Here is a 23,261-nt window from a genome sequence, read left to right on the forward strand (position 1 = left end):
AAGAGATCACTAGTTATCATAGCTTCAGAGACCATATCTGCTCATCTCCAGGAAGCAAGCGGACAGCAATAGTATATGTTTACCTAAAACAACAAACTGCATCACTCCTTATCTGATATTTTTGCTGACATGATCCTTCTTTCTTGGCTGACAGAAGCCAAACACTAAATATAGATCAATGGATCTCATCACAATGATGACAGGCATTCAATAGCCTTGCTGGATCAATGACCCCACAGCCTGTACTTCACCAGACTCTCTCTCGGTAGAGAAAACATAGCAACATAATATATCACTCACTTACTATTCATCAATCCATTGTTTTTCCACAGCCAAGACACACTTAGAAATGCCTCTGATTTGGCTGAGCTTGACTAACACCTAATCTATGGATGCAGGAAAAACAATAGATACAAACAGAAAGCTTAAATGACTGGCACTACAATCTAAATAGGGAGAATGGTTTCTAGGTTTCTAAAATAAGGTATATTTATCTGGGTCTCCATGGAAATCTGTTCAAATTCCAGATTATACTGGACCTGAGTTGTTGGGTTTGATAATATACTCCAAAAATGCAGCTAATTTCAAATGCAATTGAGTTTTTAATTCAAATAAAATATAATAAATCACACATAAGTAGGTACAGATTCTAAGCGGGCTAACTTGCAGTTATGTCTGACTCTTTGCAACCCTATGGACCATCGCCCTCCAGGCTCCTCTGTCCACAGAATTCTCCAGGTAAGAATACTGGAGTGGGAAAAAAAAAAAAAAAGAATACTGGAGTGGGTAGCCATGCCCTCCTCCAGGGGATCTTCCTGACCCAGGGATTGAATCAATGTCTCTGGCACCTCCTACATTGGTAGGCAGGTTCTTTACCACTAGCAGCACCTGGGAAAGACCTGAGGTTGTCTTTCAAGGTGATGATCCAGAATTGCTCTAGAGCATATGACTTCTCAAACTGATTTATCTCTTAGCTTTAAAAGAATAGTGCATTCATGTCAGTACTATTCATAATAACAAAAAAATTAAAGCTAGTGAAATGGCCATGCAATAGAGGAAGAATAGGTAAGCAAATGGAGCACTGATTAAATAAATTCATAAAACTGCAAAAGAAAACTATGCAACCAATAAAAGATGAAACTGACTCATGTGCACTAGTATGTAATATTTACCAAGTCATCATTACATGCTGAAAGCAACATGCAGAGTAAGACACCACCAAGTATGATTCTGATTGTATGAAGCACTGTTTGTCTGTATGTACATGTTGCTGCTGTTGTTTAATCACTAAATTGTGTCCAACTCTTTTGCAACCCTATGGACTATAGCCTGCCAGGCTCCACTGACCGTGGAATTTCCCAGACTCTAAGAATACTGGAGTGGGTTGCCATTTCCTTCTCCAGGGGATCTTCCTGACCCAGGATTGAACCAGCATCTCCTGCACTGGCAGGAGAATTCTTTACCACTGAGCCACCAGAGAAGCTCATAGGTATGTACAAATCAGAAATTTTCAGATCCACATTCTCTACCGTTCCACACTCAGCTTCCCATCCAGAAGGCAGAACCATAAAAAGTAATAAAACATATGTGTGTGCATTTTGTGTGATTTATATACACAACTATGCATAGAGAGGTACTTCCTTACATGTGCAAGGGATATTTCTGAAGGACATATAAGAAATTGGAATACATAGCCTAGACTTTGGCTTTTAATTTTATATCTCTGAGGTCTTTTTTACTTTTAAAATGACTGATCACATACAAGGAACAAATTCATAATTTATAAATGAAACCATACAGGAAAACATACATTATTACCTTTTTGATGGCACATAAATGAGATAAAGAAGTAATGAATACTGGGGAAAATGAGAGTGGTGACATGGATATTCATTTTGAACAGTGCAAAGCATCTGATGGGAAGGATTCTCACTTCTGAAACTTAAGTGTGACAGTTACCACAGTGTCCCTCACTGTAGAGTGGGTCTGTGCCATTTTGTTCCATTGACCTACTTTTAGAAAAGCAGACCTATTTTTAAAATTTGCTTCAAAATACATCCATTTTCTTAATACATCCCATTCACATTTAAGATTTTCTACTTTCCATCTTAATTGCACTTTTTTGAGAACTTTAGACCAGAGTACAGCCATATAAATGTGCTTATTTAGATTTGATAAAATGTGTAGTCTTTTCTGACTAAAATAAAATAGCCCCTTTGCAAAAATGCAATCTTGACTTTTAGAACTATTTCCAAAGCTTTCTAAAACTACTGTGAGGTAAAAATGAAAATCACTAATGTGGTATTAGAGTCCACAATTAAATTAATTTATAAGGGCTTTAATGCAATTAAATTTCCTCCAGACTGTATCTCTAATGGTGCTGGGGTTTTACTTAATTTACTTTAAAGCATAATTCACTTTCATTTTTGCAAAGCCATTTAAATATTACAAATATCACTTTTATACATATTTCCATGGTGACATAATATGTTTGCAGTCTATTTAATTTACAGATGATGAGCCTAAAATGAAAATTCTCCAAGGACCATAGATCTTCTATGACATCACGGTTTCCAATTCTAAGATATTAGGTGTATAAGTTATCTGTATTTGCTAGAATGGACTCTTGAAACAGGAATATGTATTTTAAATGATCTGATTGTGAAATGAAGAAAATTAAAATCTACGACAAAGAAAAACATCAGTGATACAAACAGCCAAGATGTTTGGGTTTATAATTTAAGTTGATAAAGTATTAGCCTTTAAAATTAAACAGTGCTCTTCCACAATCACATTAAGGAAATATTTAGAAAAGAACATAATTTATATGCAAGTCTCCACACCTCAGCTTATTCATATACTCATGTACAAGGTAGCTAAGGGTCTCCAAACACATTAAGGCCACTGCATAATCACAACTAATGGGCAAAGCTGTTGGGATAATTTTCCATGCTTCAAAACTTAGATATACAGAATGTATGCTAGAAAATGTACAATAATAAATACCTAGTTAGTTTATACCATAAAAGAAAGAGACATACATTAATATTTCAAATCATTTTGAGGATATCAACTAAATTCAGATGCCATTTTCACTACAAATGTGTTGCACAGTGGTGATATATTGACAAAAGAGAAACAGACCTAACTATGGAGATCATAATTTTAATTGACAACAACATGAAAATTCAGAAGGATAACAAGCATCACGGACGGAGGTGACAATTATACAGGAATAAGAATCAAATGTATTATAAAGAAGAACCTATATTTTCTCCTCTCTGGAGATTTCCCACTCCTTCATGGGTAAGAAGGACAAGAATGGAAAGAATATTCTTCTCATTAATGAAAATGGGACAAAGGAACATCCAGGACATTCCTACCTGGTTTCCAGATGAACTGATTATCCTTTTTGCCTTCCAAATGAGCCGCATGGGACAGCAAGAGAGAAAGTAACAGAAATAGCTTCCTCATGCTCCTCCATACCCAGCCAGTGACAGCCAGATTACACTTCGGAAACATTCTTCAGAATTCAGCCTCTTGACTTTCCTATTCCTAAAAGAAAAAAAAAAAAAAAGAACATCATGTAAGTTTCTTCTGTAAAGAAACTACAAAAACTCACTTCAACTGCTAGCACTTTTAGCAAAATGGCATTATAAATGTTCAAGATCATAAAGAGAGTATATAGAATATTGTTAATAATATTTTAAGGTCAGATGTGAATTATTCCATGTTTTCGATCTTTACCCATGGGAGGCGGGTTCTTTACCGCTAGTGCCACCTGGGAAGCCCTTACCCACGGAAGGCGCTATCAGTTCTAAGGACTCTATATGAGTGCACTGTCCACAGTCCCTCGTACAGTTGATCTTTGTTTTTAAGAGCAGGGTTGGCAGAGACCTAGTCCACTCCCTCCTACTCGGTCAAACTCCTTGAGGATCCCATGATCTGGGGAGAAAGATCAGCATATACAGCAAAGTCCAAAACAGGGCAATAAATGCTCTAACAGTGGTGTTAGGAAAGTGAGAGGGAACAATTTAGAAGGCGGCAATTAGTTCCTCTGTGATGAGAAGAAAAAAAAAAAAAAATAGGGAAATCTCACACAGGTAACGTTTGAGATAAGCCAGAGGCAAAGGGCTTGAATGTGTTAGGAAGGCATTTCAGGCTGGCTGAGAGACGAGGTGCTGAGATGCATTTTGTATTTGGGACCAGGGAGTGGGCCAGCAGCTACAATGAAGGACACAAAGGGGAGGGTGGAATGGACAGAGATGAGATTTAGCACGTAGGTTGGGGAGCAAATTATAAAGAGCCTTGAATGTCATGTGAGGGCTTTGGGGTCTATTCTGTAAACAACAAGAATCACAGGGAGGCAAATGAATTTAAATAACTGACATCAGTGAACAAGACAGATCACAGAGAAACTGAGGCCAGTTAGGAAACTAGGTAAATATTCCAGATAAGTACTGGTAAATGAAAGGATCAGAAGAAATTTCAAAATTTAGTTTACAGGCTAGCTGTGATGGATTTGGTTACCAATTGGATGGGATATATGAGAGAGATAAGATAGAAAAGACAGATTCCAGAGCTGATGGGACTCCTCCTCCAAAAAGGAGAAACAGGAAGAGGGGCAGATTTTCAAAAGAAGATAAAGACAATTTCCTTAAGAGAATATCAAATCTGGTATGCCTGCAGGACACAATCCTGCAGGTAGTTTCCCAAAAGACATAAGAAGATTCTACACTGAGTTAAAGAGATCTAGGGAGAACATGAAAGTTAGTTGCTCAGTTGTATCTGACTCTTTGTGATCCCATGATCTCCAGGCTCCTCTGTCCATTTCCCAGGCAAGAATACTGGAGTGAGTTGCTATTTCCATCTCCAGGGGATCTTCCCGACCTGCCACAATACATTATTTTAGAAAAATATACTGATAGGTAAAAGGCGAAACAAGGATATGTTAGAAAAATACAGATAGATAAAAGGTGATAAAAGGATGAAACAGGTTGTCAAGGATAGAAGTTATTGCCCCTAAGCATTTTCCAAAGCATTGCTGAAAGTGGGGAGCAAGTCTGACTGTGAATTTCCTAAATCAAAAAAAAAAAAAGAAAACAAAAAAGACAAAAAGAAGTGGCTACTATAGCCCTCATATACAGAGGAGTAAAGTATATGTTCTTTTCGTATTGTTTTAGGAGAAGCCATCACCCTGCTCCCAAGCAGTGGTGGAATTAACCCCGAGAGTTCTCATCAACACAGATGCCGTGCTGAGTCATGCACTCAACGCATCCCTTCATCAATAAAACAGACAACAGCAATCTGTAGTCAGCGGGGTCTCGGGCTCTTGTAGAACACTCCAAGGGTACCGTGCCAAAGTACAAGTCAGTGAAAATGATGCTGCAAAGAGTCAAGCAATGGAGTTCAAGGACACAGCTCTCTGGTGACTTGCCTTGGTCCAGGAATGAAGAGAATACTTGGATAAGCAACCAAAAGCTTCTCCTCTGTTTCTGCATTGCATACCAATATTGAAAGAGTGGAGTGCTGCCGCTGAAATGAAACAGAGCTCCCCTGCTTGACTGTTTGTTCCCAGGAGTGGCCTGTTAGGCTATCCCAGGGAACCTGTGAGGTGCTACTGGACACACTTCATAAACCTCTGGATGAGACACACGCTGTACCCTTACATGAGACCCCTTTGTGCGCATACACACACAGACACTTCAGGTGATGGGTATTTCAGGTTGCTAACAGCAAAACCACATGCTTAAAAGCAACACAACAAGGAACAGTTTGGCAATTTTATTATGATATTTTAAAGTCTCCACACATACACACGCATGCAAGTAGTCAATTCATTCCTCATAATACAGATTTGCTACAAAAACTTTGATGTGCACATTTTTTAGAAGGTACCATTGCCATTAATTCCATGAAGTCAGCTGAAAAATATCTAAATACTGCTCCCATAATACAACATGGATAAACCTAGAGCAGACAGAGAAAGACAAATATCATATGATGTCTCTTCTATGTGGAATCTAAAAAAGAATAATACAAATGAACTTATATACAAAACAGAAGTAGAGTCATAGACAGGGAAAACAAACTTGATTATTAAAAAGGAAAAGGGGGAGGTATAAATTAGGACTTTGGATTAAAATATACATACTGCTATACAGAAAACAGATAGCTAACAAGGACCTACTGTATAACATGGGGGCTATACTCAATATCTTTTAATAATCTATAATGAAAAAGAAACTAAAAAAGAATGCATATATAATGCATAACTGAATCACTTTGCCGTATACCCGAAAATAATACAAAATTGTAAATTAACTATATTTCAATGAAAAAAAATTTAAAAGACAAGATAACTTCCTAGTGAGTCCTACAAATCAAATTAGCTTAAAAAAAATACCCCTGGGAAAGCAAATGAATTGGCTTTCTGTATAATGATGGATTTAAGTCATTGTAATGTTAGAGAACTTTTGATAAAAAGGATGATTAGGGCAGTTGATCTTATGCTATTATTATTACTATCAATATACTAATTAACCAGCAGGACCAGCTCTCTACTGAGACCACTTCTTTTGTGATAGGAAATCACCAGGGTATAGGTGATGACTTTGTTCATGCTCACTGGTGGGAGACAGACTTTCAGCATATCTAAGAGCATATTCATGTCATTACCAGGTAAGCCAAAGAGATGCAGGGCCAAAAGCATGTTTGTTCAACTCTAAATGGCCATAAGTGAGAAGCCAAAAAGAGATTTAAAAGGATTTGGAGTTCCAGTGAGACTGCATGTAAGCATAAGCTGATTAGCCAATAATTTATATATAAATAAGTGTATATATAAATATTTTGAATTTTGCATCAATCTTTGTTTTTTTATTGTAAGACCTGAACAGAGTTGTTGTGAGACTACAAGAAGTAGGCTTCCTCACTGGCACAGAGCTCTGTACTAACTCTGCAAAGGGACCCACTGGCTTTAAGGGTCCTTTTGTGTTCACCTAAGCCAGTGGAAGAGCCCTGAAGAAAGTGGCTTACAGACTCCTGTCCTCACCATTATCTCCTGGCTATCACTGATTAATAAGGATAATGACAGTAAAGACACAGAGAACAGACTTGTGGCTGTCAAGGGGGAGGGAGCCTGGGACTTTGGGACTAGCAGATACAAACTATTATATAGAGGATGGATAAACAACAAGGTCCTACTGTATAGCATAGGAAACTATATTCAATATCCTGTGATAAACCATATAAAGAACAATATATGTATATGTTTATGTGTGTATCTGATTCACTTGGCAGTACAGCAGAAATTAACACAATATTGTAAATCAACTATACTTCAATAAAATTAATTTAAAAAAAAAAAAAAACAAGGACAGTGACAGTAGAAACCTACAACTAACCTTGACTTAAAAAAAAATGAAATGGAGATCTTAGAGAATGCACCAGAGCGTCTCAGTTCAGGAGGCCACAGCAATTTTACTCCTAAAAACACCCACACATTTTTAGCATCTGTACTAGCTAAAACCTTATACCTCCTTACCTCTCTTTTCCCAAGAAACTTGAGAACAGAGGATGGGAAATTAGGTTTGAAGAAGTTTCACCATCCGCCATGCTTTATATCCACTAGTAAATGGAGAATCTCTGCTGAGTTGATGGAGCATGCAGGATGGAATTTGAACACAGGTTTGTCTTACTTCACTAAACTATGCTGCCTCTATTCCCTCTAAAGACCTGAAACTCACTAAATTATTCCTGGGAAGACACTAGGAGTCATACTTGTGTCCCTTACTTTAAAAGCCACACACGAGTTCACAATAAACACAAGGAGAGGAAACGAGGAACAATTGGACCTGCCACTTCTCTGTCTGTAAAACACAACTGGAAAAATGCTATAACTACCATGAAAAAATATATTATTCAGGAAGCATGTGCTACTCACAACGGCATGAATAATTTATATCAGGAAGGTCGTTAAGTCTCCAAATCAACTTATTTACTATATATCTTAGCATCCAAAATGTATTTGCGAGGTTAGCTCTAAACTGATGAATACTAAGAGAAATTAAAAAAAAAATAGTTTCTCCTTTTAGCCTCAGTTTTCTAATCATTTAAAGGCCATTCAAAATATGAAAAATGTGCTTTACACTTCATATGCATTTCATTTTCCTTTAAATGTGTTCTTATCGTTGAAGTCCTTGAATATTTAAAAAGGTAAAAAACTTCAAAATAAAATAAAAACTGTTGCAATTTGCTTACAGCCTGAAGAAACAGCAAGAGAAGAGCAAACTTGACTGAGGACATCCCCATAGCGCCATCTCATGGCAACTCTGCAGACAATGGCTCAGTAAAGATGCCTGAGTAGCAGCGGCTAGAGGGGAGGACACCCACAGTCCAGATCAACTCTGTTGACCAGGATGGGAGCTCCAACCAGTTGCCAAGAGCAAGTGATTGTTAACTAAACACTGCTAAAGAAACCAAAGAAGCATTTCCTTTTCCTCAGCCATTTGCCTAATTTCTGATTGCAGTATTGTGCACTGCATTCCATCCCGCATAATCCATCAATATACAAAATATTGACCTAAGCACTTCACTGAACTCTCACCATAGCCTTATGAAATAGATATTCATGTCATCCCTCGTTTTAGAGAAAAGGAAAGTGAGGCACTAAGACGTAAGTGACAAGCCCCAGGTCACAAAGGTAGTAAGTTGTGTGTGATTCATCTCAGTGACCCTCCTCTGAAACTAGCACTGTGACCCAATGCCAACATAAGTCATTTTTCATAGCCTTGAAAATGCAGATCCTTTCTAACCCTGTGTAGGGTCTCTCAGTAACTTGTACAAGGCAATTTACATATCATTTCACTTCCTCCTCACATTATACTATGAGCAATATTCCTATTTTTCAGATGTAAAAGAGACTGATCATTGAGGATGTTAAATAACTATCCTAAGGCCACCTCAGCTAGAAAACATCAAAACTGAATTACAAAATGACCCTGACCCCACAGCCCATATCTGTTGATAGCATCACACACGGTGATTCTGGCGGGTCACCAGCCTGGGAGCCTCAGGGTCCCAACTACAAATTGATGAAGGCCATCAACCCACAGTCCTAAGGGGGTAAGGATGGAATCAAATAATGGAGGGAAGATTCCCAGATGAGCACCTGTCAGGCACCTGCCAAAAAGTGAGCACTCCCTAAAAGGGTATCATTGTTCTCATTATCATGAGTGCCTGCATACTCAGTCACTCAGTCATGTCTGCCTTTTTGCAACACTTTGGACTGTAGCCCACCAGGCTCCTCTGTCCATGAGATTTTTTAAGCAAGCATACTGGAGTGGGTTGCCATTTCCTCCTCCAGGGTATCTTCCCTACCCAGGGATTGAACTCAAGTCTCCTGCATCTCCTGCACTGTAGGCAGGTTCTTTACCTGCTGAGCCATCGGGGAGGCTCCCTATCATCATGATTCTCTCAAAATTCAGAAGAGCCCTGATTCTGTGGGACTTCCCTGGTGATTCAGTGACTGGGACTCTGTACTCCCAATGCAAGGGGCCAGAGTTCAACCCCTGATCAGGGAACTAGATCCCACACACCTCAACTAAAGATGCCAAATCCTGCAACAAAGATTGACGATCCCACATGCTGCAACTAAGACCCAGCACAGCCAAATAAATAAGATAATAAATATTAAATAAAAGAAAAAATAAAACTCTGACTACAGCAACATTTCAGGGAGGCTTTGAATATCCTGCCCTGTGGCAAAGGATGGGGGGATGATATTTTCCACCTCCCCATCTGTGACTCTGTGCCTTATTTCTGAAGAGCTAAAAGCACTCTATACCAAAAGCCCCATTAAAGATTCACATTGACACTGTGAAGGAGAAAACAGGTATTATCATCTCTATTTTATGAGAGGGTAACCTCTAGCCTCACAGTCACAAGATGTTTAGTAACTTCCTTAAGTCTTTTAACTACCAGCCTCTTCTCCACGAACCTCACTGCAGAATCCTAAATTATATCAAATACAAGCGTGGGGGACCTGTAAGCATATCACAAAAATTATCCAGTCACGTGGTTTTTGGTTTACAGTATGACTCAAAGCCATAGGTTTGCATCACATAATAAATTCTGAAAAATTTTCACAAAATACACACAAATGCTTTACATATCTCCAAACAAACTTTTGCCATTAGGACATACTACTGATAGAAATCAATTTGCCAAAACCAACTTGGTAGCTGTGGCAGACAGTGCTATTTTTACCCTGTCTTCTAGAATTAGAATTTTTTAAAGAATGTCCACCAGCCCTGTTTGAAAACAAATCACATTTGCAGATTTCCTTGTAACAAAGGTGGCCACACGGAACAGTTCTGGCCAATGATCTACAAGTGTCAAGGAGAGGAGGTGTTTTTCTTCAAAAAAAAAAAAAAATATATATATATATATAAAACTCCCCAAAAGTGTCGGGGGAAATGTGGTTCTTTGCTGTTGGCCCCTTTTCCTATGACCCCTGCCTGGAACACAGACAGTAATGTCTGGAGGTGCCAAAGGCATCCGAAAACCATGGGATGAACACCACCCACGAAGAGATGGAGCAGGAGGCAGACAAAGCCCGAGACTCAGACACCATGCTGGAGCTATAGCAACTACTTCTGGACTCTCTGATCTGTCCTAGATTGTCAATTTCTGGACTTTCTGATTTGTGTGAAAAACAGACTCCGTTGTTGCAAGCCACTTTTTTGTGTGTTTTCTGTTACAGGAGCTGAAAGCAACTCTAATGCCTATGGCACCCAGGTCCCTGGATTCACGGTGTCTATTTATAGACAGACCTATTTTTGTGTGTGTTTCTGTCTCTGTGACTTCTACAGATTGAAACAACTTCTCTCATGATTCAAGCAATACACCTAACCTCTCTGGAAACTTGGACAAGTATGTACCCATTTCTAAACAAGCGAGTTTGGTTTATTCCCCATGCTGGCTTTTTTAGGTAATACGTGCAACATCCAAAGAAAAGTAGCCAGATCTGTCGCTATTTTTCATAAGTGTCATCACAGTGAAAAAAGGGGCACAACCTCTATGATGAACTATATGTAAGAGAGAATGGTAGTAATTACCCTAGCAAGCTGCCTCGGATTCCCTAGTAAGAATAATCCACCCATAGAGACAGAGTCTAAAATAAGAACATATTTCTGGAGCAATCTTCTACACAGTTGCCAAGCTCTCCCTGGTTTCGAAGGTATTAAGAGAGGTTCTTGTAATTTTGGAACCAACTCATCACCACCTGATGGAAAATCATCTTGATACCTCATGGCATCACATCCTCATGACTAAATTCCTGGTGGTTGCTCAAATCTTTCATGATCCCTTTCTTAATGACTTTTTTCAGTCAGAACCAAGCTACCAAATCTCTCTCTCTTTTTTAACTTCTCATTGGCCACTTCTTCTCAGCCTCCTTTCCAAATATTCCTCTTATTGTGAGCTCTAAATGAGTATACCTCTAACTTGGTCCTCAAATTCCTCTTCTCTAGCTTTGCTCACTCCCTAGTAGATCTTATGTAGCCATTCAGTTTTACATACCGTGCTTCATGATTCTCATTTCTCCATATTCAATCTGGTATCCCCAGTCCTGACTTCTTTCCTTAACTCACACACTCAACTTACCAGTGTATATCACCGCTTGGATATCTGACAGCAACTCACATGGAACATACATAAGACGCTTGTGATTCTCCTATGTCATCCACGGTCTAATTCTCCTCTCAGTGTCCCCATTTCCATAAAGGCATCACACTGCCCAGAAGACCAGGAGTTCTCCTAAACGCCTTTCTTTTTCTCACACCTGAAAACCAATCCATCAGTCAAACTAGTGGGCAAAACCTTCCCAATCTGTTCAGCATCAAGACACTTCCCATCCTCTTGCTTAGTGCCAGCCACCATCATCTCTCACCTGAGCTATGGTAATATTCTCCTACCTGGTTTTCCTGCCTTCACTCTGGGCTGCTTCTATGCACTCTACACAGAAAATCCAGGATAATCTTTAGGAAGAAAAATGCACCTTCCTCTTTAAAGTCCTCTCATGACTTCCAATTTAGAATAAAATTTAAAAATTCTGCTGATTGGACTTTTGCTTTCTCTCCTTCTGACCATTCTCCATTCATCTCTGTAGCCCAGACACAATGGACCTTTTCTTGTTCCTCAAGGATATATCTTCTCAAGGCCCTTGCACTACTGTTTCTTAGGTACCTATTCACATGACTTGCTTCCTCAGTTCATTAACCTCAAAGGCTTTCCCAAACCAATCTGTTCAGCACAATTGCAAGCACTCCATCCCCCTGATGTTTGTTTCTTCTGTTTCTTTGTAACACTAAGAAAAGATATACTTGACAATCTAGTGTGTATTGGTTTCCTTATTTTCCTCTCCTCTAGTATCATCTAACTAGTTTATCTTGCTCACATTATGTGCCCAGCACCTAGTATATTGCCTGGAAAAGAGTAAGTGTTCCTTAAATATTAACTAAGCAAATGAAAGGATTATGGAGTCTACCTTTGTAGGTTTTTTTCCCTAAATTCTCTTGATCTCAGACCACAATCCTGAGGAAAAGGCTTTTCCATGCAATGGGAGACAGATGGATGGAGAAGCCCCTATTTCCACATTGGTTTGGATTTCTGAATTCTCTTCTCTGTGCTCAGTAAGGTTAATTTAGGTAACTTGTGAAATGTAAAAATCAGTATGGGCAACAGTAAATAGCTGAAAGATTCTTTCTACTTTACAAATAAATTACAAACATCCCAGTGTACTACCAAGAAAAGATCCAAAGAATAAAGAAGTTTGATACATTCTATGCTTTTTAAATCCTCAAGCAAAATAATCTATCTTTTTACAAAGTAGAAAAAAATAAAAGTTAAATAGATTGATGGAAATTATATGAAAAAAAACATAATGAAGTCATTAGAGGAAAAATAAAATCTATGTCATCTTCTGTTCGGAGAAGCTTAGGTTAATAAAAAGAAATTGCATTCAATTTTAAAGCATTGCATTCTAGAAGAGTAATAAAATTAGTACAATCACTTCTGGAGATAGTTTAGGAAATAAAATAGGCACCTAATGCTGTTAGCCTGTAGTAGTCCAGCCTTCTTGAAGATGCAAGGAAGGATTTGATAACCTCTTTTTACCAAATCTTACAAACAGATAAATATTCATTTATATGTGTTTTATATGTATGAGTGTAGACACAGCATAATTTTATATGGACTTACATTTAACAGTTACTCAAAGAGGTTTATAAGAATTCAGAAGAACTTGAATGTGTGAACAAGATAAAATTCTCTGCTCAAACACTATTGACCTTTGAAATTTAAAAAAAATACTTAATTACTCAGTAATATTTTCTCCAATATAAGATTCTAAATATTTAATGTCAGGAGAATTATCCAGTTAAACTGTAAATATAGCTTTGTATTCTTTTGATTAATTATGCATCTACTGTTGCAAAGGAACTTTTTGAATTGTGTTAACAGCTGACATAAAAATAATAACATGTTTATAAGCCTATAAAATAATTCTCCAGCAGTCTCTTCCATTATCTTTTATAAGTGTTCATTTATTACAACTGGGCATTGACCATTAACAAGTTGCTCGTCACATGCAGGAGATTTGATAGAAATTATTTTCGTCCTGTCTCATCTCATTCTTCCCAAAAGGATGAAGTGATATCTGCAAGAGAACATTTCAAACGAAGCTGAAGTGCAAATTGTGTTTTTAGATTCTTCCTTTATTGCATAAACTATTAGGAAAGTTGCAAGAACATGCTTGACCAATGGAAAACAGACTATATTCTTTCTACCAACATATCCAAGGGTTTTGTTTTGGTTTTTCATTGTTTCTAGCCATTTCAAACAGATAACAAAATTGAAGGCACTTGTTTTGAAATACATTTCATTTACCACCTTTATACCTTAAAAAAATGCAGTACATTTATTTAATCAATACTATCTACCTCCAATTTCACAGGCAGAAACTGATGATACTAAATAAAAAGTACTTCACAAAAGTGCACACACATGCATGCACACACAGATACTTTTAAAATAATAAAATGACCAACAGACCAAGACACAAAACCAAAATTTTCAAAGAGTGATTTCTCTCAGAGAAAAAGAAAAAGTTCACTAGGTACCCTGACAATTTTCCACTGGAAATTTTACATTTAGAAGTTTAATTACAAACTTAGATATGTGGATTATAATGAAAGATATCTCTAGCAGGGGAGCCCAGACAGAAGCATCATGAATGCATTAAAGAAAACACCAGAGAGAGAACTCTCCATCAGCAGAAAGATTTTAATTAAACAGCAATAGGATGCATCTCTTCTGTGAAATTATATCCCTGTTAACCCATAGTTCATTAAAAATATTTACTACGTATTAATAATATATTCTTTGAAACCATCTACTCTGGAAAGTAGGTTTAAACCATTCACTCTCAGTTATGAGGGCAGAAAACTGCAGGTAGGGAGGAGAGAAAAGGGGTAAAATGTGGGAATGAAAAAAACACCTCTTTGCATGCTATCCTCGGTCAACTGAGCCGGAAGTGGTTCCTCACTGCATGAAGACCCATGGGCTTCAAGAGAAGTCAAATGAGCCAGTAATGACCACCTAAGTTACTCACCTAAGTACACTGAGTGTTAGCATTGGTCCATTAGGAACAACCAAGAGGATGGCTAAGATCAGTTTAATTATGTCACTTGTTTGCACTTTTATTTTTAGCACGAATTCAAGTATTTACTTGGGGTACTATGTCCGGGCTTCCCTGGTGGCTCAGATAGTAAAGAATCTGCCTGCAGTGCAGGAGACCCGGGTTCAGTCCCTGGATTGGGAAGATCCCCTGGAGAAGGGAATGGCAACCCACTCCAGTATTCTTGCCTAGAGAATTCCATGGACAGAGGAGCCTGGTGGGCTACAGTCCATGGGGTTGTAAAGAGCTGGACATGACTGAATGACTAACACTTTCACTAGGTTGTTGTGCTTAGTCGATTAGTCACGTCAAACTCTTTGTGGCCCCATGGATTGAGCCCGCCATGCTCCTCTCTCCCTGGGGATTCTCCAGGCAAGAATACTGAAGTGGGTAGCCATTTCACTAGGTTGTTAAAGACATGCATTTTCAAAATCCTCAACAATATCCCTGAGTTTCTGCAATGTCCAACCAAAAAGTTCTTTCCTTAAGAGCAGGGGTCATATTTTCTCCATTTTATATTTTGAGCTTGTAGCCACTTATCTAGACCCAGTAGGTACACAGCCAATGTTGAATAAATGAAGGAATTAATGAAGTGAAAAGGTACAAAAGGATGTGTTCTATTCTAATAAAATCGTAATTAACAGAAAAAATTGGGCCCAGAAAGCCAGTAACTTCAAACAGATGCAAATATATATATATATATATATATATATATATATATATATATATATATATATTCTAATTATACTTCCCCCTGAACACTGCAAAATTCCATTCCCACAAACTTTCCTAGATAATCTAATGTTTGCTCCCCATCCTGTCAACATGAGGGACTGCCCAGGTGGCTCAGCGGCAAAGAATCTGCCTGCCAATGCAGGAGATTTGGGTTTGATTCCTGGATTGGGAAGATCCCCTGCAGGAGAAAATGGCAATCCACTCCAGTATTCTTGCCTGGAAAATTCCAAGGACAGAGGAGCCTAGTGGGCTACAGGCCATGGGATCACAAAGCATCAGGCATGACTGAACATGCACAATGTCAACATTACACTTTTTCTAACATACACTTTCCAGACTGTTGCCAATTCCACAGCTGGAATGAGGTGCAATGTTGCAGGACCTTTAGGGTCCCACAGAGTGTAACTTTTTTGAGTGTAACAGTACATGGAAAATGAAATGCCAAGCACATATTTTGATAAAACAAGTAAATATTAATTAACAAATCAGTAAATTTCATCAAGAAAATAAAATTATTTGTGTCCCCTGAACTAGTAGTTTCGTTGAACTGTCGGGTGCCTTATAATTTCTAGAAATAATGACTCACTTTTCCTGAGTTAAAAATAAAGTTCAGGTAGCCATCAAAGGGTCTGTATCTTTAATATAATATGTTAGCACAGTGTTTTTTTATTAAAATTCAAAATATAACTTCCTACACATCTTCTCTATTTGCTGTAACAGAGCAACAGATATTAACAGCAACCTGTTATGACCTCTAGTTGGTTAGATGGAGAGGAATAATGCTTAGAAATCTGAAGGTCAGGAAAAGATGTCTGTGGGAATGAAAGCTACAGTCTGAGAGAGAGAAACCTCTTAAAACCATTCAAATGAAAATGATGGAATCTGAATGCACTAATGCAAGCACACGATGAGCTTATGAAAAACTAGGTAAAGACAAGAGTGAAACTAAAACACTCATTCTCACAAATATTTAAAAAAGGAATCTCCATTTCAACCTGTTGGTCATGTCACTGGAAAAGTGACAACCACAGTCACTCCATACGTGTTAAAATTTTGGAGTGAAGCAGAGGATAAAGTTCATCATCCAAGCTGATCAAATCACACTCAGGAGGAATTGTACATTAATGAGATAAGAAGCAAAATAATATGTCACCTGTGGGTCATTTGTATCACTTTGTTCTATGGCCACAGGTGTACTTTAATCCACCATCTGCTTTAGAAATTTTCATTGTCAAAGGGTGTGGGTGTTGACTAAGCCTTTTTAAGGGGAGGTGATTCACTCCAACAAATCTTTGACACTATTTTAAAAAGCAGACTGACATTTGCATAGGATCAATAGTCTTAAGAGAAGAACACCACTTCAAACTGGTGATGTCAGCTTCCAGTGACGATACCCTTAACTGATGATTTCATAGTCCCTTGACAATTTCCAATATATGCCACTGGTTTTCTATACACCTGCTTCTCTTCTTCCTGGAGAGCAACTTTTCTTGCACCTTCTAGCTCACAAACACAAAAAATGGATGCTGAAATCAATGCTGAAACATATAAAAGAATATTAATAGTACTGATACAAATACTTACAAAGGTCAAAGAATTAAAAGGAAGTTAGAAGAGATTTCTATAACTCAAACTTTCTCAAATACTCTTAGCAGTAACTCAATATTTTCAGTGACAGGGAATTAATTCAATGCCCTACAAAGCAACCCATTCCATTTTGGGATAGCTCCAATTACTAGGACATGTGTCTCAACCCAGAATAGTTGTTCTTTCCTTATCTAAAGCTTTCGATCTTAACTCTTCCCTATGCAGTTATAGCTAAAGGAGATTTCATCTGTCTGCAACAAGACAAAACTCCATTTTCCTCTTTTCTAGGCTAAACATGTCCAGCTCTTTCAACTACTCCCCATTATTCTTGGTTTCCACATCCTTCACCAGTATGAACTGTCTATCCAGACATGCCTCCAGAAGGTGAAGGTCAGTTCTCTGGAGAAGGACAGGGCTATGAGCCCCTGGCACGCAAAATCACAGTCGCTGGCCATGTAAAGAGGATTTGGGTGGGAGAGCAACTGGCCCAGAAACAGGGGGGGAAGTTGTGCACAGAAGTATTCTTATCAGGGATTATTATTAACATTAATTAGAAACATGGTTAATGTTAATTAGAAAGACAGTAACCTAAATGTTTACTCAAAAGAAATGATTAACACTGTTACATTGTCTCAAAACCATATCATGCTGATAAGAAGGGTATAAAAATATGGAAACTGTGCATATGTTATGCTTTTTAAAACTTCAGTATTTATTATATGTGACTAAAATGATGAGGGAAAATGTATGCATTACATTTTTTTCAGAAAAAAAAAAACACATGAAGAATGTTAGTTGTATTTAAGTGGTAGAAACATGAGAGATTTTATTCCTCTTTGTCTCCTTACTTACTCATGCTTTTAAAAAATGTAATTAAGATATGCAATTCAGACTACCTTTATTTTACAGGTTTTTGAAAGAAAACCTGGAGAATACTTTGCGTATACCCAACACCAAGTGAGGCACTACTTGGAGAGTATACTGAGTGCCTAATAAGCATCTGGTGCCTATTTGAAGAAGCCAGCTCAGCCAGGCCATTTCACTGCACTGTGTGGATTTTGGCAATTTGTCAACGAAACCATGTTTTTCGCAGGAAGAAAAATAATCTGCTGCAAAAGAAAGTTTAATGACTATTTTTAAAGTAGTGCTGTCTCCCCATGTAGCCATTCCTCTCCAAGTAGCAAAAAGGGGATGTGCTCCCCACTCCTATGTGCTTCACAAAGTGCATCTAAACACACAGTTACCATCAACTTTTAATGGAAATGGCCTCGAGCAAGACAGGAAGCAGACCCATGGGTTTTATGATCCCACAGAAATAATCAAGGCTTGTTGCAGGATAACTTTTATATCTTTTATCATGAAAATTAAAATAAATGTAGAAGATTTGCCTCTTTCAAGAAGGGAATCTCAGTTTGATTTATTTGTGTTGAAGATGATTCTGGGCTCAATAATGAAGGCTTAGAATCAGAGATCAACATGTCTACCCCTCCTGCTCTCCTTTCCCACTCCTCATAGTTACAGCCAGCCATGGGACCCACTTCCTAGTCTCCTAAGCCAACCCAAATCCACTGTAATATCTTTTCCCAACATTCTGTGCTCCAGTTGGCTGGCAAGTCAGAAAATTGAGGCCAAATTCTACCATAGTGATAGTCACTTCCCCCAGCCGACTGCCAGCTGATTTCACTTAATATTATATGAATTCTAGCACAAAAGCATCTGGATGGTCCCCTGAATGCTGTTAAAATCTGACACAAACGTAACTCCGTGATATTACATCTCAGCAACACAGTGAACAGAACCTCAGGATTCTGTTCCTACTCTAACACAGTGAAGTGAAAGTCACTCAGTCATGCCCAACTTTTTGCAACCCCAGAATTCTCCAGGCCAGAATAGTGGAGTGGGTAGCCTTTCCCTTCTCCAGGGATCTTCCCAACCCAGGGATCAAACCCAAGTCTCCCGCATTGCAGGCAGATTCTTTCCCAGCTGAACCACAAGGGAAGACCCTCTAACACAGTATTTCATAGTAAAGAACGTCATCATAAAGTATTTGATAAATACCAGGATGTAGAGACAAAGGAAAAGTGCTGGACTCAGGTGAAAGCAAGAAGGGTTGCATACAGCCCCTCCTAGCATGTTCACCAAGGAATTACAATTACCCGACGTATGGTAAGTGACGTGCCAATTTCCCATTACAAACCAAAAGTATCCTCGGTGTTTCTAGGGTGACTTCAAGGAGGAAAATTTGAAAATAGGTAGATATTTAAAAAAAAAAAAAACTGAACCATGCGACAATACATGGAATTTCAAGCAAGGAAATGGCATGAAGTCTGGTACTGATATTGGGGATGAAGCTTTAGAAATAGATTGACCACAAGGTAAATGATCTGAAATGTAAAAGCTTCTGATTTTACTCAATAGGCAATGGTGAAGTGATCAAGTGTTTTTCCAAGAGGAAACAACTTAACACTGTACTTTGGGATATAACTAACAGCGATACATAGGGCAGATTAAAGAAGATGAACTCAAAGTAGAAGATTCTGGCAGTAACTCACATGTGAAGAAGACCCGCTGGAGCTACAGAGAGACCACTACAGAAAGAGAAAAATGGAAAGGCAGCAAGAGATGAGACAAAGGAAGTGCGAACTGACGGAAGAAAAGAAGTGGCCATAGCTAACAATGAGGTCTCAAGATGAGAAATGGAGTTGGAAGAAGTTGGTACAGGAAAGTGATGACAAGCTTTGCTTTGTCATGACTTTAATATAACGACGTAACATTCAAGCAATAGTATCTACTGGGGAGCTGGAGAAGGAGAGCTGAGAGGGGTGAAAGTTAGAGAGGTGATCTGGAAAATCAGGCCCATTAGAGTTGGTATTCAAGTCCATGAAGCAGAAAATCAGGCCAGTTCTTCAAGTAAAGAAAGAGTAGGAAGCTAAGAGCTAAGTCTAGTAGTCTTCTCATACTCAGGAGGAAGATGAAGCAAGTTTCTGCTCATGTTGCCTCTTCCAGATAAAATTCTCTTTTTTACTTGATGACTTAATGAACTTTTCTGCAGCACAAAGGGACAGAACAAATGGCACTTCATCTGTGGGATCTTCTCCAGCACATCTGGGCAGAGACACTTTCTCCCTATTTATGATCCCACCGTATGCTGTACAATAATCCTTTAGACATCTCTTTCAGCCATTAGACTGGGAGCTCCACCATGATAGTCTGCCCAGCATAGTGCCTAGCAGAGAGAGACAATAATCCATGCTTACTAAATGTTCAATGTCTAGCAAAGCTAAGGGAAAAAAATGACCTGACAAGTATGGGGGGACCTAAGACAGCAAAATTTTGTGGAATAATAGCAATAATACTTAGACCTAACTTAGAAGATTGGATTTTGGACACTGAACTGATGCTCTGTAACATGAGACTTTGGGGGACCAAGATAGTGGGGAATGCATTTTGCACGTGGGGACATAGGACTGTGGAAGACTGTGGATGCCAGGCCCCAAGACAGCCTCCTATTCTCATCTCCTGGTATTCATACGCTCTCACAGTAAATAGTAAATTGTGAAGTGAAGGAGGGTTACTTCCTAGTCTAGGGCACAAAAGACATTGCAGCTTTTGCCTTAGCCTCTCTTGATTGCTCGCCTGAGGAACCCCAAGTTCCACGTCATAAGGACGTTCCAGCAATCCTATTGTGTCCAGGTGGCAAGAAATTGAGTCCTCCTGTAAACAAACAGTATTAATGTGCTGAGCATATGTGTGAGTCCCCTTGGAGGCAGATCATCCAGCCCTTCTCAAGCTTTTAGATGACTAAAGCCTCAGCTGAAGTCCTCAATGCAACCTCAACAAAGACCCTGGGCCAGATTTCCAACTTACAGAGACTGAGCCAATAAATATGAATAGTTGTTCTAAACTTTTTCAACCTTGGAGAAATTTGCTATATAGCAATAATGATTAATACACTTAGGTTCTTTCTGTTTTTCTAGATCTCGTCCCTGAAAGGAAGAAGAAAAAGGAAAGTAAGTGACAATGACTTTGAGAGAAGAGACACTACATTATTCTGCTGATGGATCAAAGACTGCAAAGAGGATGAACTTGACTCAAACCTAGAAGTCCTCATCCCATCACTGGCTTACTCTGTGACTCTGATCAAGTCCCTTCATCCATCTGAACCTCTTTTTCCACCTGTCCTGCAAAATGAGAATAATAAAACCTAATGAACAGAATTGCTGTGGGATTGTCTTCAATGAGATACAATTCCTTGAGCACCTGTCCTCATAAGATCTAACACATAAGAGATACTCAATAAATAGGAACTGAATAAAAATCTAAAGACATTTCAAAGAGAAACCAGATTAACAGGCTGACAGGTAAGTGGAAGAAACCATTATAGGAGACAAACCACAGAATAATGAGATTCTAAAATTAGATTTCTGTGGCTCACAAAATGTTTCTATGCCAGGTCTTGCCTCCTACATGTGTCAGAACAGGTCCATCTCACTTCTCGTGGCATCACGTGGCATCCCTCCCATGCCACCCAAATCATTAGCCTTTGGACACATCTCCTAAATCAAAATAATTTCATTCTCTCAAAACATAGTGAGTACCTACTCCATACAAGTATTGTCTTGGTGCTAGAGATGTAACTGTAAACAAATCAAACTTAAAGCAGATAAGGTGAGCTATGCAGATATCTGGAAAACAGTGTTCTAGGCAGAAGGATCAGTAATTTCCAAGGTTCTTGAAGGAAGCCAGTGAAGCGGGAGTAAAGGAAGCCAGAGGAGAAATAGAGGAAATGATGCTAGAAAAGTAACATAGTGAGTACAGGACACCAAGAGAACGCTTTAACCAAGGAGGCTTTTCTAAGAGACAGGTGGGGAGCCACAGGAGTGTTTTGAACAGAAGAGTGCCGTGATGCAACTTACATGTCAACAGGATCTCTCCAGTGGGTGTGTTGAGAATGATTGCAGAAGGGGAACATAAAGAAACAGGGGGACTGGATGTGAGGCAGTTATGATGAAAGACGGTAAGGATTAGTCAAATTCTAGAATATTATGAATGCAGTGGCAACGAGATTTGCTGACAGATTAGATGTGCATAAAAGAAAAGAACATAGGCAAAACACTCTCCGACATAAATCACAGCAAGATCCTCTATGACCCACCTCCCAGAATATTGGAAATAAAAGCAAAACTAAACAAATGGGACCTAATGAAACTTAAAAGCTTTTGCACTACAAAGGAAACTATAAGTAAGGTGAAAAGACAGCCCTCAGTTTGGGAGAAAATAATAGCAAATGAAGAAACAGACAAAGGATTAATCTCAAAAATATACAAGCAACTCCTGCAGCTCATTCCCAGAAAAATAAATGACCCAATCAAAAAATGGGCCAAAGAACTAAACAGACATTTCTCCAAAGAAGACTTACAGATCAAATGGCTAACAAACACATGAAAAGATGCTCAACATCACTCATTATCAGAGAAATGCAAATCAAAACCACAATGAGGTACCATTACACGCCACTCAGGATGGCTGCTATCCAAAAGTCTACAAGCAATAAATGCTGGAGAGGGTGTGGAGAAAAGGGAACCCTCTTACACTGTTGGTGGGAATGCAAACTAGTACAGCCACTATGGAAAACAGTGTGGAGATTTCTTTAAAAACTGGAAATAGAACTGCCATATGACCCAGCAATCCCACTTCTGGGCATACACACTGAGGAAACCAGATCTGAAAGAGACACGTACACCCCAATGTTCATCGCAGCACTGTTTATAATAGCCAGGACATGGAAGCAACCTAGATGCCCATCAGCAGATGAATGGATAAGGAAGCTGTGGTACATATACACCATGGAATATTACTCAGCCATTAAAAAGAATTCATTTGAATCAGTCCTAATGAGATGGATGAAACTGGAGCCCCTTATACAGAGTGAAGTAAACCAGAAAGATAAAGAACATTACAGCATACTAACACATATATATGGAATTTAGAAAGATGGTAACGATAACCCTATATGCAAAACAGAAAAAGAGACACAGAAATACAGAACAGACTTTTTAACTCTGTGGGAGAAGGTGAGGGTGGGATATTTCAAAAGAACAGCATGTATATTATCTATGGTGAAACAGGTCACCAGCCCAGGTGGGATGCATGAGACAAGTGCTCGGGCCTGGTGCACTGGGAAGACCCAGAGGAATCGGGT

At 38.7% G+C, this 23,261-nt stretch overlaps 1 protein-coding gene across 1 annotated transcript in view; it reads right to left on the minus strand.

Annotated features, from left to right (window-relative positions):
- The window catches only part of THSD7B (thrombospondin type 1 domain containing 7B), a 989,572-nt gene that overhangs the window by 846,503 nt on the left and 119,808 nt on the right, over window positions 1–23,261 (minus strand). Inside the window, exon 2 of the mRNA XM_043894410.1 lies at window positions 3,384–3,555. Within this exon, the coding sequence (XP_043750345.1) occupies window positions 3,384–3,522 (139 nt within the window). The 5' untranslated portion in view covers window positions 3,523–3,555. The remainder of the gene's footprint in view (window positions 1–3,383; window positions 3,556–23,261) is intronic.

Source organism: Cervus elaphus, chromosome 33 (genome assembly GCF_910594005.1).
Source record: "Cervus elaphus chromosome 33, mCerEla1.1, whole genome shotgun sequence".
In the NCBI taxonomy this organism is placed as follows: Eukaryota; Metazoa; Chordata; class Mammalia; order Artiodactyla; family Cervidae; genus Cervus; species Cervus elaphus.